The 15814-nt window shown below is 31.1% G+C and overlaps 3 protein-coding genes across 3 annotated transcripts; 1 reads left to right on the forward strand and 2 right to left on the reverse strand.

The window, feature by feature from the left end:
- Positions 1–236: 236 nt before the first annotated feature.
- On the reverse strand, positions 237–3162 carry LOC110640832 (endo-1,3;1,4-beta-D-glucanase). The gene is made up of 8 exons (XM_021792350.2): positions 2909–3162; positions 2405–2637; positions 2237–2258; positions 1360–1486; positions 1123–1213; positions 917–1006; positions 704–804; positions 237–578 (listed from the first exon to the last, which is right to left on the reverse strand). Exons 2-8 carry the CDS (start codon positions 2550–2552, stop codon positions 435–437), a joined length of 723 nt encoding a protein of 240 aa, XP_021648042.2. The 5' UTR covers positions 2553–2637; positions 2909–3162; the 3' UTR covers positions 237–434.
- Positions 3163–4538: 1376 nt separating this feature from the next.
- On the reverse strand, positions 4539–6431 carry LOC110640846 (endo-1,3;1,4-beta-D-glucanase). The gene is made up of 7 exons (XM_021792362.2): positions 6225–6431; positions 6017–6038; positions 5728–5854; positions 5508–5598; positions 5285–5374; positions 5075–5175; positions 4539–4920 (listed from the first exon to the last, which is right to left on the reverse strand). The coding sequence occupies exons 1-7, from the start codon at positions 6370–6372 to the stop codon at positions 4780–4782; spliced, it is 720 nt and encodes a 239-aa protein (XP_021648054.2). The 5' UTR covers positions 6373–6431; the 3' UTR covers positions 4539–4779.
- Positions 6432–9939: 3508 nt separating this feature from the next.
- On the forward strand, positions 9940–15436 carry LOC110640845 (ribonucleoside-diphosphate reductase small chain A). Its single transcript, XM_021792361.2, has 9 exons — positions 9940–10284; positions 12327–12487; positions 12830–12878; positions 12970–13096; positions 13736–13801; positions 13970–14086; positions 14245–14407; positions 14505–14575; positions 15048–15436. Exons 1-9 carry the CDS (start codon positions 10122–10124, stop codon positions 15160–15162), a joined length of 1032 nt encoding a protein of 343 aa, XP_021648053.2. The 5' UTR covers positions 9940–10121; the 3' UTR covers positions 15163–15436.
- The last annotated feature ends 378 nt before the right edge of the window (positions 15437–15814 follow it).

Here is a 15814-nt window from a genome sequence, read left to right on the forward strand (position 1 = left end):
AATATTCTGTGAAAGCAAAGAATCCTTTTGTTATAACAAGCACGCAAATCTAAGGCGCACACACAAATCGCACATAATCACACAGTATAGAAAATAATCGAGTCGCAATACGAAAACTTTCCGATCGGGTCACAATTAGGGTCCATGAAAAAACATATCCAAAATTCAAATAGTAAAAAAATAAAACCTTTAATCTGAGCCAGGAAAAGCAATCATACATCACTAAATATGAAAAATTAATTAAAATTGCTCTTTAATTAGTTCCATTCAAACGAAATATTCTTTGTTTATTCCTGGAGCAACAAGCCCCAGCAGAGAACATCTGGTCTGTATACTTGCTATGCTATTACAAAGTGCAGCTAGAATAGATAATGGATAAGTAGTTTTAGGTCATAAGCCTACTCTCTTTTAACACTCTTTGCTTAATGCACTTCTCACTTGACATGTTTAGTGAACCAATTTAACATGTCACCGTGAGCCTCTTCAGCACTCTTCACAGCTGATTCATCATCAACATTGTACCGCACTGTCCATCCATGACTCACACCAGGGAATATTTTCACAGTGCTTTCGAATTGCTGCAATAACAAACAATCAATTTTGATGCCTGCTAAACTATGCGTGCCAGAGGAAGGAGTACAATTATTTGAAACAAGTTATTAACTCTTTAAAGCATAGAATCAGCAGTTTGAGGAACCCTTACCTCAGATTTTGCGGATAAAATTTCTCCAAAATCCTTCAGTTGCTCTGGTGGAGAAGCATGGTCAAACTCAGCTCCCAAAAATGCAATTGGAACCTTCACCTCTGAAACAAAACGCTACCAATCACTAATATATTGCAACTGAGTTTCTCCTAGTAAAAAGTTCAATATGAAAAGAAGATGAAATAATGAAACTATAAAAAGTGGTAACTTTACCATTAATTTCATCAATGGTGAGCCGACCAGGATGCAGCACAACAGCAGCCTTAATGTCATCAGAGCTTGCTAGTTTCACTACTACCTTCCCTGATAAGAATGTGAGCATTAAAACTTTTGCAGTTGTATTAATTTGCCTACACCTCTTATGGTAGCTTGTTCCAGTTTCAGAAAAAAAAATGCAGATAATTGAAAGAATGACTCACCTGCCCAGCAAAAACCTGCAGCACCAATGGAAGAAACCCCTTTACTTTTTAAAGCAACAATTACTGGTTTAGCATCTTCATATCCTTTGTCCTAGAAAAAAAATAAAGAATAAATGAGATCAAACTCAAAATTGCTTCAATAAAGTCAATGCAGCCTTTCTTTTTTGGTGGAAGGCTTTCAATTTGTTACTCATTGGCAATCCATCTACAGTAGTATCTATTAGTCAAGCAACTCACTGTGTTGTGAACTTTTCTCCATGCCTCACGATCAAATTGAGGATTGTTTGAGTCAACAGGATCACCATAGAAAAAATCAGGAACCAATACAAAGAATCCAGCAGCTGCAACTTTGTCTGCAAGCTTTCTTTACAACATGAACAACGAACAATTGAATATTAGAAATTAATTGTCAGTATGTGTTACTAAAGTCTTAACAGATTTACTGCAATAAATACTAAAGAAGAAGGACGGACAGTCATATCAGTGTAAGGCAAGCACACTTGGAATGTTGGTTTGTAAGGCAAATAAGCAATGACAAAAGCCTACATTTATTTCCTTTCTCTCAGCAGGTAGCTGCATTCCAAATACTATAAATGGGAAACTGGAAACTTTTCTGCCAAGTAATAGGAACTCAATTGTATACGTTAGCCTTAGGGCCTTAGGGCATGACCCCTAGTATTCTTGCTCCACAAGAAGTTAAGAAAAGAAAAAGGTTAAGCCTTTTTTTAATATCTCAATTGAAATATGAAAATGTAGTTCAAATTACAATGTGAATTGTTCCTTTTGTCTAAAAGTACTGATAAAAGCCTGCACTAAAGAGTTAATTGCTCAAAACTCAGAATCATCTTCCCTCTCACCAGTAGAAACAAAATAGAGAAAATATTTTGCCAATCAACATTTATTCTTCCTTTTTTTCATGTAATTCTGTGAAATAATTTTCAATATAAGTTGAACAAACAAGTCAAGAACCAATAGATATCAAAAACAGCCAAAAACTTGATCCTAGTACCATTCTCTACTCTCCTCTTTCCGGATCTAGTCCCAACTTTAGCATTTCTATCAAGTAAAGAATCAGTTCTTCAAAAAACAAAAGCAAAAGTCAAGTCCATCTCACCTCAAATTTGGAGCTTCATACCCTGCAAAATATTTCAAGAAAACGAGTGAAACAAATCCTAACTTCCAGGAAACAGCAAACGCAGACCAAATACCAAATATATGCAAAAATGAATAAAAAAATTAAGAGTTATTCAAGAAAGAAAGAAATAGTTTAAAGGTCATTTACCAAAAACATCAGAAATGAGAAGGATCGAATGCGTGGAATCTGGAGGGCCAGTGACATAGGTTTTGAGGCCACCAAACTCTTGAACTGTGCCTGAGCCACAAGAGGGCCTCAGGTTTGGTGGGTTCTCAAAGCACTGAGAGCTTGACATGGTAATACTCGAGTTCAAATTTGGAAGTCAGGGGCAGAGTCAGCAACTGGAACTACTCACACAAGGAGAACTGAAGGGCTGGAGCCTGGAGGGAATCAAAATTCCAAACAAGTCAGAGATGGTTAAATTCAGCTACGTCACCAGTTTACGTCACCTGGACCTTTCTGTTTTATATAAATGTTACCCAATCTCCACTCAACATGTGTAGTCACAATGTACAATACAAAATACATATTTGCATACCAATTCCAAAGAGAAAATAAGGAACTGAAGTCATCTTTTGAATTTGAATAAGAGGGATACGGAGAAGAACATGGAATTTTGAAGAAGATCAATAAAAAGAAATGGCTTCCCACCTAAAATATCCAGCTCCCAACTTCACGTCGAAGGTTGTTGGGGAATGGAAGCTTTGAGCATACATAAAGATTTAAGGCAGGATTTTTCTTATCGAAACCACATTGTTGAAAAGGCCCACTCTTGTCTTGATTAGATGATATAACCAAGGATCGTCGAATCTGGTGAAGAAAAAAAGGACATATCCATTCTATATATCTGTATACGATGTTGTTTGGTGTAGCTTATAAGTCGGCCAACTTGTTAAACATATTTTTAGAGCCCACCAACGAGAAGAAAAAATGGAAAAGATTAGAAAGATGAGCTTTTTTATTTAAGTTATTTGATTAATTTTTTTATTATATTATTTTTATTTAATTTTATAATTTTATTATATATCTTTATTGTATTTAATATCATATCCACTTTATAAATTTTATTTTTCTGTAATAATTTAAATAAATTATTGACATTAATTTTTCTAAATTTAAAAATTCTTTTTTTATTAATTTTAATAGAATATTTGCCTATAAAATATTTATTTACTTAATTTAAAATTAAATTATATCATAATATAATTTAAATATATATTGATAATATTATAATAAAATATTAAGTTAATATAATTTATTATTTAAAAAAATAATTTAATAATTTTTTAATATTTTAATAATAAATATACTTATAAATCAACTTTTTATCGAATATATCAACTGTTTATTTATCACTTATAAATACTTAAATTAAATACATAACTCTTAAAAACTTTTAATGCTTACAAGTTATTTTTTATAGGTTAAGTAGTTAAACACTCTTTATATCTATCTATAAATATATAAATATTATAAAAATTGATTAATATAGTATTGCCAAATATTAATTTTTTTTTTTATGTGATGTCATTGTGTTTATGGTTATAAAATATATAAACAAAAATCATCTTCTCATTATTTATTATAATTATAAAATTATATACTTAATTTATTATAATAAAAGAATTTATGACAATGATTATTTAAGCATCATACCTATAAATTATATAAATTAATATCACTCATTAAAAGTTAAATTAACCTCCCCTTTATGCAACTTTGTTAACACATATTTTTAGAAAAATGTCTCCATCTTCAACAGATATATCTTATTGCAGTGTCTTTACATGTTAGATAATTAAGTGTCATTTTACTTGTGTAAAATAATTTTTTATTTTTAATTCTCAATTCTCCAGAAAAATTTTACTTTCATTTTTTTTATCAAAAATATGAAAATGTGTTTACCTACAAATAATAAAAAAAATATTATATAATTAAAAATTAAGTTATTATAAAATTTTTTAATATGTATTATTTATTTGTTTTATAATGGTATGATTAACTTTTTATTATTGTAAGTAAATATTTTTAAATAATTATTAAATTTTAAATATAGAAAGTAGTATAATTTTAATTATAAAAATAATAATTATTTTCTATTTGAAAAATAATTATAAAATAAAATCTTTCTCATAAAGAAAATTATTTCCAAATCTTAATTAAATTTTGAAAAACTGATTCTTTAATTCTTGGCTGGAAAAACTTGCAAATGTGAAAATTTCATTTTCTAGTTTTGTTATAAAAATACCTAATTTTTCACAAATAAATGAGCCCTAAGAACTCACTTTGAACTCTATATTTCCTTTCCTTGTATCAGTGTAAATGGAAAAAGAGCACATCTTTATTCATGTATGAGAAGGTTAATACATGGTGATATTAGTCCAAAAGACATTTTATTATTGTTTAACCTGACTTGGTCTAGTGATTGAAGGCATATTATTAAACCAGTTCTCTTATACCAATTCAATGCCTGGCCTTCCAAACTCAAAATTCTCAATCTTCATATATAGAAACCCATATTCTCATTTGACATGCTTAGTGAACCAATTCAACATGTCTAAATGAGCTTCTTCAGCAATCTTGACAGCTGAATCATCCTCATCATTATACTTCATTGTCCATCCATGAGCAACACCAGGGAATATCTTTACATAACTCTGAATCTGCAAAACACGTATATATTAAAATCAATTAGAGAAAAACATATGAAACCAAGGAAAAAAAAAATTTAACTAATTTATATCCACTGGAACTTGTTTTATGATTGAGTTCATTTGCCAAGTTTGACATACAAAGCTGACATTGAGGGCTTTTTACCTCGTCTTTTGTTGCTAAAATTTCTCCTAACTGTTTCAGTTTTTCAGCTGAGTAAATACTATCAAATTCAGCACCCAATATAGCAGTTGGAACGTTAACAGCTGAAAAAAAAAAATTCCTGTGAGATGCCCTCCGATTACCAATGAGAATATTAGAGTTGTTTCAACTAAATGAACTTAAGAGCAAGGCCTGAACGTGACTATAACTTGCCTTTGATTTCATCAACTGTAATCGGACCAGGATGCAATATCACTGCAGCCTGAATATCATCACAACTCGCTAGTTTCACTACCACCATTCCTAAAACAAATGTAACCAAAGACAAATATGAATTAGTAAACTATATAAGGGTCTTCTGAACAAGAATCATTCGTCAGATTCAAGGCAGTTTTAACGTTCCTAACACTGTTGACACTGAACTTAAATAACTTACCGCCCCAGCAAAAACCTGCAGCCCCTATTGCAGAAATGCCTCTGCTTTTAAGTGCAGCAATGACTTTTTTGGCATCTTCACATCCTTTAACCTGCAAGGGAAATACATTCAGAAACGTTAGTTTAATAGAAGGCCTAACTAAAGTTACATATATGTATGTTTGTAAGATATATTATAGTATAACTCTTAAAATCAAAATGCATAGAAGCAAGGTACTCACTGTGTCATGATTTTTCATCCAGGTGTCTAGATCAAATTGAGGATTACTTGGTTCAGCCGGATCTCCATAGAGAAAATCAGGAACCACTACAAGGAATCCAGCTGCTGCAACTTTGTCTGCAAGCTTCCTTTACAACGAAACAAATTCAACAACTAATTTGATGAGATATTAATTTGTTGTAATAGTGCATCGATCTTCCCTCACATGAATTTGGCATAGAACTGTTTTGAGGGATCAAGCAAGTTTTAAATATTACATGTTCAACAAACTGTAAATTTCAAAAACATACCTTAAATTTGGTGCTTCAAACCCTGCAAAATGTTTTAGAAGACAATAAAATCATTCCTCTGTACTTAAAGACACCAAATTAACTTTCTTTCCCTACTAAGAGATAACTGGACCTTATAGTGACCTATAAAGCTCTGAACCTGAGGAAAGCAAACCATATGGAAATAGATGCAAGAAGATTAGTGAAGAAAATAGAGATGGGGCATTACCAAAAGCGTCGTTAGCTAGAAGGATGGAAAGCTTGGAATCAGGAGGACCAGTGACATAAGTCTTGAGGCCACCCAGTTCCTTAACTGTACCGACCCCATAGTTTGGGTTCAGGGTTGGTGGATTCTCCAAGCATTGAGAGCTCGACATGTCTCACACAATAGATGACTCTGTGGAAAATTGGTTAGCCAGTGCCGTCCTAGAAAGCATCTATGGGGAATATGTAGTGGACAATGAGGGTTAGGAAAAACGTCATTCCGTATGTCACAGCCTCACAGGTGTCGCCTATAGCAAATTAGTTTGACTTAGACATCAAATTAGTTTGACTTACTGTATAATAATAATATTTATATTTTTATATTATATTTTAAATAAACAGAATTCAAATTTTTATAAGATTATTAAAATTTTAAAATATAAATTATTAGTAAAAATATATTTTATAATTAAAATAAATGAAAATATGTGGTTTTGACTAATATTTAAATAATTAAAATTGAAATAAATATAAATAATTTATGATGAATTCTAATTAAAATTAAATATTAAAATTATTAATTAAATTTAAATATAATGATTTTTTGTTGATATCTTATTCATCGGAAAAGTTCATCAACAGGAAAAGCAGCCAAAAACTTATAGAATTTCTACCCATGGCTTTGAAATTCGGATCAATTCGGTGGGTTCAACTTAAAAACTGATCAACTGCAAAAATGTAAATTTAAGCTGCTGTTATAGATAATGTAAAATTATTATTGATATTTTTTAATAGTTGATTTTAGATAATGGCTGATTTTTTAAAATTAATTAAAATTTAAGAGAAAATTATATAAATTGATTAAATATTATAATGATATATTTAATTATTTATGATTTATGAGTTAATATAATAAAATTAATTTATAAGAAATATTAATATTAATTGAATATTTATTAATTAGTATATATGTAACAACCCTAATTTTTAAATTTATTATTTTATGAGTAAATATTAATATTTTATTTTATTTGAATTTTTTGAAATTATTTGAAATTTTTTTGGATTTTAGAAATCAGGTTCGATTTTTTGAAAATATAAAATTTTGATGATTTTTAAAAATTAATTTAAAGACTATGTGGCAAAACTAAAAATATATTAAAAATTCAAAATTTGCATCTACCAGCCTTTTTTTCTTTTCTTACTCCTCTCTTCTCTCTCTCTCCGTTTTCTCTCTCCTTCCTCCTCCCCACGACCCCCCACCTTTCCCCAAGAGAGACACCCGCTTCGACTTCCGGTCAAATTCGCCGATCCGCGTGTCTTGTGTCAAACACCATCTACACCTCGAGAGCTTTCCATAACCCAGAACATCAAACAATTTTTGTTCCACTGATTTCATTACATATCTTACCTAGCAAGTATGAGCGGCTCAAGTTTTGAATTTTAGAGCTTATTTGGGTAGTTTTGAGATATATGTATATATATATTATATATTAGTGTGTTGTGTTTAAAATGAGTGTTAAATTATTTTTTGATATGAAATTATTATTATGATATTGTTAATATTTCACTTATATTGCATTAGTTTTATTATATTTATATTATTTATATATTATGGTTAAAATTGATATTTTACTCATTATTTTTTTATTATTATTGTTGTCTTCTTTCTTTGCAGGTCGTTTATTAATATTTGTATAATTCTGTTAACTCCTAGAATTTCCGCATGTGTTATAAATATTTATTTGATTTGGGTCTGTAATAGAATTTGCCATGTTGGACCTGTAAACTTATTATATGCATGTATGTTGGATTGGATGAGAGAGCTGAGCTCCAATTTGACTTTATGTTATTATGAGTATGTGAAGGGTGAGCTGAGCTCCCCAATTGATTATATATTGTGTTTACAGGTCGGAAGAGTCAAAAACTCTCCATTAAAAGGTCAATTTTATGGCCGGACTCTGTTCGATTGAATTTTTGAAATTGGGCCCCAATGGGCCTTAGAGTTGGGTTAAGAAATAGTTAGGCTTACTACGGGCCTCGAGGGCTTTAGCCTGACCCAGGTCCTAGTGCCGGTTCGGCCAATAGGTTGGGTCATGACAATATATCAATAAAATATTATTAAAAAAATTAATATACTAATAATAATGTTTAAAAGAATTTGGAGTTCCATACCCAACCACCAAAATGTTTCAAGAAAATACACATTCATGTATTTAGGTAGAAAAGCAAGTTTTTTAATTCCTAAAATGATTTGGGTCTTGAAGAAATTCTGAAACAAAATATTTATGCTTTTAAAAAAAAATATTTATTAAAATGATTTTATTGCTTCAATGTAATATTAACATAGTTAAAATATTATATTTTCATTTGAAATATGAAGATTCTTTTAGCATATACTGTCCTTAATTATTTATAATATATATTTTTTCAAATAATTATTTGTAAGATTGAGTTCTTAGAAGGAAAATATAATATTTTCTTTTTTTATAATATTAGATAAAATATTACATTAATTAGAAATATACTATAAAAGAAAAGTACATATCAAAATATTATATTTTTACATGAATGAAACTAACTAGTCATACCAAAAATAATATAAAGAATTTAAAAAATATAATAATGTTAATAACGTATATAGATTGATCAATAAGCGCGCTCCATTCTTAACTCCAAGGTCTTTTTTTAAATCTTATCATATAACCTTTAAATTTAAATTTTATATTGAATGAAAGCAATATTAAGAACATTAGAGGAGAGAAAATAATGAAATATCTCAATAATAAAAAAGTAAAATGACTTCATTTGAGGAGAGAAAAAAAAAAAAAACTCAATGTCTATCAATAATAACATATATGAGGATTTATTTATTAAAAATTTATTAATAATAATAAATTTAAGGAGTTATATTCAAAAATTATTATAAATAGACACAAATTTAAAAATTATTAAAAAAATAACAAAAAAAAAAGAAGAGAGTTGTCGTCAATGAAAAATATTTATTGGTGACCACTAAAAAAAATAAAAAGATAGAAAAGAAAAATATAATTTTTTTAAGAAAGTGATTGCGAGGCTTAGATTATGTCAAAAAAATATTAAAATATTTTTGAAATAGCATATTTCATTTATAAAAATGTGACCATTTATAAAATTTAAAAAGTAAATTTTATATAATTATTAATGAAAATACCAATAATATTAAATAATCCCTTTCATTATGTATGATTTAATAAATAAAATTTGGAAATCATATATTTTAAGCCTAAAAGCAAGTTTTTCTTATATATTTTTTTTGAAGGAAAGAGTATAAATACAATTAATTTCAAATAAATTGGATCCTGTGCAAGTAAATGCAAATTCACCATCCATAACGTTTTGTAATATTATTTATTTATTTAAAAAAATAAAATTTTTTAGTATTTATTGATATTTTTTATTTAACTTAATTTTATAAAAAAAGACATAATACTAAAATTGAAATACAAGTTAATAAAATAAATTATTAAACAATAGTCTCCCTGATTGCAGGAAGTTGTTAATTGATTTTTATAATAATATTTAAATTTTATAATTATTACTTATGATAAGATCACTATAATTAATTATATAATGAAACCATTTTATATTTTCATTGAATAATTTTTCTTCCTAAACGACGCCGCTGCTCTAGAAATTCAGAACCTACTGCTCACCGGGAATCGGAAAGCCCATGCGCTGAACAAACAAACGAACAAAAAGGTATTAATCGTCCACTAATCATACCCACATATTTTTTTGGCGATTGATTCGCTATCAACAACCTCAACCCAATCTGTCGGTGTCTCTTTGCTGGAGGGTTTTTGTAGGGTTTCTCTTTCTCCTTCTCCACGAAAGCTATACAGAATTATACCATACAACCCGCTCAAAGAGAGAGAACGAAATGGGTTCTCTAAGAAATGGAACAGAGACAGAAAGATGCAGAGAAGACGAAGAACAAGAGGAGCCAATACTAAAGGAACAGAACCAGAGATTTTGTATGTTTCCCATCAGATATAAGCAACTTTGGGAGATGTACAAGAAGGCTGAGGCCAGTTTTTGGACCGGTACTAATTTTCTCTAATCTCTCTGTTTTGGTATCTTTTTTTGGAGGCTATCATATGGTACTGTTTTGTGCCTTTATTTTATATTCTTTTTTAATTTGGATTTTTTGGGTTCTTTTTATTCCTGGGTATTTTCAATTGGGTATGCTTTAATATTCTTATGCGCACAGCTTGTTAGTCTAACGGAAAGAGGAGGTTTTGTTTGTCAAAGTGGTTTCTTTGATGCTGTGAGAATTTTCCCCTTCATCTGTCTCTAAATTTTGGAAAATTTTTCGTCTCAATTTCAAAATTTTGCCTCTTTTTATCTCTCTCTTATAGATACTTGATTCATTGTTCTTAACTTGTTTACGATGCTCTGTTTCTACTCGATTCTTTCTAGAGGAATATTCAGATGATATCCAATCCCTATTTTGGATGATGTAAAGCGACTACTTTATCGAAGGACCTTAAGCAATTTTCTTTACTTCGTTTTTCAAATTGCAGAGTGCAAAGATCTGAATTTACGTCTTTTGCTTAATGGAACAGTTAGGCACAAGTAGCTACTATTGAGGTGTTAGCTATTCGAAAATATATGGCGTGATTGATTGATGTGATATAAACTCAGTCAATCGATGCTGTCTGGACTTTTTTTTGGGTGATTTGAGAGATGCTATTGTGTTTTTGGATTCTATTCCAGTTAGAATTAGTTTTATGGAGTCAACGATAACATTAGTTATAGAAATGTGTTTTTCTTTGACAATCTTAGGATATGCTTGAATGTGACTGTTATTCCCTAGTATGGTAATATGATTAAGTAAGCAAAGTACATATTGATGATGCATTGAGAGCATTTTATATCCACTTTTTTTTTTTTTTTTTTTCCTGGTGTAATAGCTCACATTGATGCCACAATCTGCGGCCACAAGCTTGATTCACATGATGCAGATACATACCATAGATTGATGAATTTAGGCACTGCCACAATACACTTCAGCAGTCAACTGCCAAAGTTAAACCTTCCAGTTATTCTAGGCGGCAATTCAACATGACTGGATTTGCCTTTATTCACAGAACCTAGGCCCTGGATTATTGGATGACAGTATGACCCAAGTCATTGGAAAAAAAAAAAAAGAGGTCTTATTAGAAATGATATTTTTTGGAATTAGGCCTGAAACAGGGCTAACAATTAGGAGTGATGGCTTGTGTCTGGAATGTTGGAATGACAATCATAATGCCATGTGTTAACCTATGTGCAGCCACCATTTTTATCACACTTATTATAAGCCATTTAGAATTGTAATGTGCCATAAGCTGCTGAAAATTTTTATTACATGGCATGCTATGACTGTGGCACTGATAATGGGACTTGTGTTTGGAAGCAATGGGTCATATTAGTTTTAGTCGTTGCTCTGAAGATCAAAGTGGTGGTTGTATGTTAGCCTTAGTGGCTTTCATAGAAATGGAGTTAAATCATCTGTGGCTGCTGCAGTGGTCAGATTGGTTGCTCCGGTGAACGTAAGGTGATTGCTGTCTTGGAATTTACTGTGGCTTTGTGGGGATTGAATTTATAGTTTCTGGAAAAAAAAAAAGATTGGTCATCTGCAGTCAAAATGATAACAGTCTTACTGATATTAGTTAGCAAGTCTCATGTTTTCATGTATTCAAAGCAATGGGATTCTGTATCTGTTGTTGGCAGTGAGGGTTGACTAGCGGTACTGCATTGGTGTTTAGACAACTATAGTATAAAACAATCCAGGTTTTTTTTTCCTTTTTATTTTTTCCTCACAGCATATTTTGATTCAACTTTTTCTTTTGAATTGTGAGGTATTGCTGAATGACCTATCTTTCTCTCTTTATTTAATTTTATAATTCCTAATATACATAACTTTAAAGCTGGACTTATGTTTCTAATTTCACAGCTGGAATTTGAACATTAATTTGGGCAATTTTTGTGATATTTTATCAATTGTTACTCAACAATTTGTTCCTTTATTCAGTGTTTGTTGGCTTTCTGCCGTCTGCATTTTCTCTTGATTTGTTTAAATAACTTGTTAGTTCACTTACAGCTGAAGAGGTTGATCTCTCCCAGGATGTGCAGCAATGGGAAGCTCTGTCTGTTCCAGAGAAACACTTTATCAGCCACGTATTGGCATTTTTTGCTGCATCTGATGGGATTGTTTTGGAGAACCTAGCGGCAAGATTTCTAAGTGATGTTCAAATTCCAGAGGTGAATGTGTTGTCTAAGCTCCTAATTTTTTATTTGTTTATTTATTAAGACTATGCTTATTTGCAATACTTTTAATTTTATCTCAATATACTCTGAGTTGTTCCCCAAATTTTTTGGATAAAGGCTTAGTTGAGTTGAGTTGAGTATACTCTGAGTTGTTCATCATTTGCTAAGTTCAAGCACTCAATACTGTTTCTGACTATTTGTTACTACTTCATGTTTATTTAAGACGATTCTTTGTGATACAAGACTTGTTAAGGGTGAATCGATTGGTGCAATCAGCATTCTTTTTCCTAGTTGATTATCTAATGACAAGAATTTGTTTTCTTCTCTTTACTGTAGGCCCGAGCATTCTATGGATTTCAAATTGCAATGGAGAATATTCATTCTGGTAGAGCTTTATATGTGATGTTAGTGGATTTCTATTATCATCATGCAATGCAGGACCTGATTAAGGGATTTTTTTTTCTTCCTATCATCAGAGATGTACAGCTTGCTTTTAGAGACGTACATCAAGGATTCAAGGGAGAAGCATAGGTTGTTTAATGCTATTGAAAGCATTCCTTGTGTGGCGAGGAAGGCAAAATGGGCATTGGACTGGATTCATAGGTACTTTAGCTTATCAGTCATCTCAAATAAGTCTTAGCTTATGTTTTGGTAGGGTGGAAAATGAGAGGAAAAATAGGTAGGAAAGAAAATAATGGAATATTCCTTTTTTTTTTTTTCTCGTTTGGAAGAAGAGAGAAAATGGAAGGAAGGAAAATTTTTAGTGGAAAAATTCTGTGGAGCTTATAAAAGATTTTCACTCCCCATTTGAAGAGAAAATGGGAGGAAAATGTATAAAATATTAATTACCATTATGCCTCTTTAAAGGCTCCGTTCAAAATAAAACTTACAAGGATAAAAATATAATTTCCCTCTTTAAACTGATTTTCTTTCCTCCCCTTTTCCTTTCTCACCGAAACAAAAGGTGGAATTTTTTTCCTTCACTTTTTTCTTTCCCTTTTCATTCCTCTTATTTTCTTTTGTCCCTTAACTTTTTTCCCAAAGAAAGCATTAGTCTCAATCCATTCAGGTTACATGGATCCTTTATTTCTATCTATTATTTTAGGGCAAAAATTTCTGTGAGTTGTGCTAGTATCCCGCATTCTTGCCTGCAACTTGGAAGTAACTGCACAGAAAGTAGTGCTTGAGCCTCATGTTGTGAGCTATTGCTGTCAATAATCTTTCTTTATTTCCTTTTTGTAGTTCCTCGCTGTTTGCAGAGAGACTTGTTGCTTTTGCTTGTGTTGAAGGAATCTTTTTCTCAGGAAGGTAATCTTCACTAAATATCAGAACAAAGAGGCTTTTCTAGTTTAATATTAGTGCAAAGAGGCTTAGCTAATTTATCTGAAATATGTGGAATTTTTATTCTTTTTTGTGATGATGTTCATATTGCTTATTAAAATTATTTATTTTCAATTTTTTATTTATTGTTCTCAGTTTCTGTTCCATTTTCTGGCTTAAGAAAAGGGGCTTGATGCCAGGTTTGACATTCTCAAATGAGCTAATATCCAGAGATGAAGGCTTGCATTGTGACTTTGCTTGCCTTCTATATAGGTAAAATTTCTCCTTTTTTATTTCCTTTTTTAAATTTGTATTTTTCATATCTGTTTCTTAGCTGGAATTAGGAATTATATATTTACCTATATCTCGGCTTGCCTATATGATGCAAAAGCATTTTGTTGGAAATGTGTAAATATAGTGGTGGTCTACAGCTTGTTGCAGAAGCAACTTCAAAGGCAAAAGGTTGAGCAAATTATTGATGAAGCAGTGGAAATTGAAACTGAGTTTGTGTGTGATGCCCTCCCATGTGCATTGATTGGCATGAACTCGACACTTATGAGCCAGTATATAAAGTTTGTTGCTGACCGTCTTTTGGTATATCTGCATTAACGATTTGCTTTATTATTATATTATTTTAGTCATTGAGAGAAGGAAAAAAAAAAACGTTTATTTCCTTTCCTTCCATTTTCAGGTTGCTTTAGGTTGTCAGAGAAAGTACAATGTGGAAAACCCCTTTGATTGGATGGAATTTATATCTTTGCAGTGAGTATTGTTGATAACCTCCTTAAAGATCTTCATATGGTTGAACATTGAAAAGTTATCTGAGTGTTCCATCTCAACTTTGCCTCAGGCAATACAGATTTCTCACTTTCGACTAATTAGTATATACTCCTATTAGATGCCCCTCTGAAGTTAATCCCTTGACTGGTTGGCATAAATTGTGAGTAACTTCTATCAGCTAACAATGTGTACAAAAAATTGTGGTTCTTGGCACAAGCCTGAGTTATTAGAATGTTCAGTCATATTAAATGTTATGGTGACTTGTGAATTAGGGGACATTTTGAAAATTGAAGACAAGTTTTTCTCCACTTGTCAAATTTGACTTTTGAGCCAATGCACTGTTGACATGCTTGAAGCACTATGACCTCTTGTAGGCATATTAAGTATTTATGATAATTTTTCGACTCAGTATTCCAGTTTTCCTTGTTCTTATTTTGTTTGTTTGACTGTGCAGAGGGAAAGCAAATTTTTTTGAGAGAAGGGTAGGAGATTATCAGAAGGCATCTGTTATGTCGAGCCTTCAAGATGGTGGGAAAAACTTCATCTTTAAAATGGATGAAGACTTTTAGTCTGATACAATGCAACTCCTTCAAGTATCAAAGATATGCTGAAAGAAGGCATCAAAATTTTGTTACTATTCTTTATGGTGACATTTGTCGGTAGGCGACAACATTTGCAAGCAATCTCAAAGTATCAAGATAATTGTTTATTTATTTGGGGCAGGTTTTAGAACTGTCATTACATACTATCATTTTGGCAACTTCTATTTTATGTTAGTTACTTATAATTGAGCTCATTGTAAAAAAGACGTTATATATGAATACCAATATATTTTATGTCCTCAAGGTGGAATCTCTTTGTTACCATTTTGTATGAAGCATGCATCCGATCCTGCCATGAATTCAACTGCTAATGCTTTGGAAAAGTAATTATTGATTCAGACACCAGTGCTTTGTCAGCCTAGGTTGTGAATGCTCTTATGCTTGGACATTTCTTGTGGAGCTCAGTGGGTTGGATGCTGAAATATTCTGCTTAGAACTTGAAATTTAGGGAGGAAATGTTGCTTTTTTTAGTTGGCATGGAGGGATAGTTGTTGACATGAAATGTCTGATTGGGATATCTAGATTGGTGCTGTCACTCTAGACATGAAATGTCTGATGAGGGTATGTAGACTGGTGCTGTCACTCTACTAAGTTGTTTCTAAAGCTAGAAAGATGTTTC

This window comes from Hevea brasiliensis, chromosome 4 (assembly GCF_030052815.1).
Source record: "Hevea brasiliensis isolate MT/VB/25A 57/8 chromosome 4, ASM3005281v1, whole genome shotgun sequence".
Lineage (NCBI taxonomy): Eukaryota > Viridiplantae > Streptophyta > Magnoliopsida > Malpighiales > Euphorbiaceae > Hevea > Hevea brasiliensis.

What these genes read in the sequence shown, in the direction of transcription:
- LOC110640845 (XM_021792361.2), top strand. Translation starts at nt 10,122, where the DNA reads ATGGGTTCTCTAAGAAATGGAACAGAGACAGAAAGATGCAGAGAAGAC. An exon ending in AATGGAGAATATTCATTCTG is followed by an intron (nt 12,879 to 12,969) that starts GTAGAGCTTTAT and finishes TCCTATCATCAG; the next exon opens with AGATGTACAGCTTGCTTTTA. An exon ending in TTTGCTTGCCTTCTATATAG is followed by an intron (nt 14,087 to 14,244) that starts GTAAAATTTCTC and finishes GGTGGTCTACAG; the next exon opens with CTTGTTGCAGAAGCAACTTC.
- LOC110640846 (XM_021792362.2), bottom strand. Translation starts at nt 6,372, where the DNA reads ATGTCGAGCTCTCAATGCTTGGAGAATCCACCAACCCTGAACCCAAAC. An exon ending in TCTAGCTAACGACGCTTTTG is followed by an intron (nt 6,039 to 6,224) that starts GTAATGCCCCAT and finishes AACATTTTGCAG; the next exon opens with GGTTTGAAGCACCAAATTTA. An exon ending in TTTTAGCAACAAAAGACGAG is followed by an intron (nt 4,921 to 5,074) that starts GTAAAAAGCCCT and finishes CGTGTTTTGCAG; the next exon opens with ATTCAGAGTTATGTAAAGAT.
- LOC110640832 (XM_021792350.2), bottom strand. Translation starts at nt 2,552, where the DNA reads ATGTCAAGCTCTCAGTGCTTTGAGAACCCACCAAACCTGAGGCCCTCT. An exon ending in TCTCATTTCTGATGTTTTTG is followed by an intron (nt 2,259 to 2,404) that starts GTAAATGACCTT and finishes AATATTTTGCAG; the next exon opens with GGTATGAAGCTCCAAATTTG. An exon ending in CACCATTGATGAAATTAATG is followed by an intron (nt 805 to 916) that starts GTAAAGTTACCA and finishes GTTTTGTTTCAG; the next exon opens with AGGTGAAGGTTCCAATTGCA.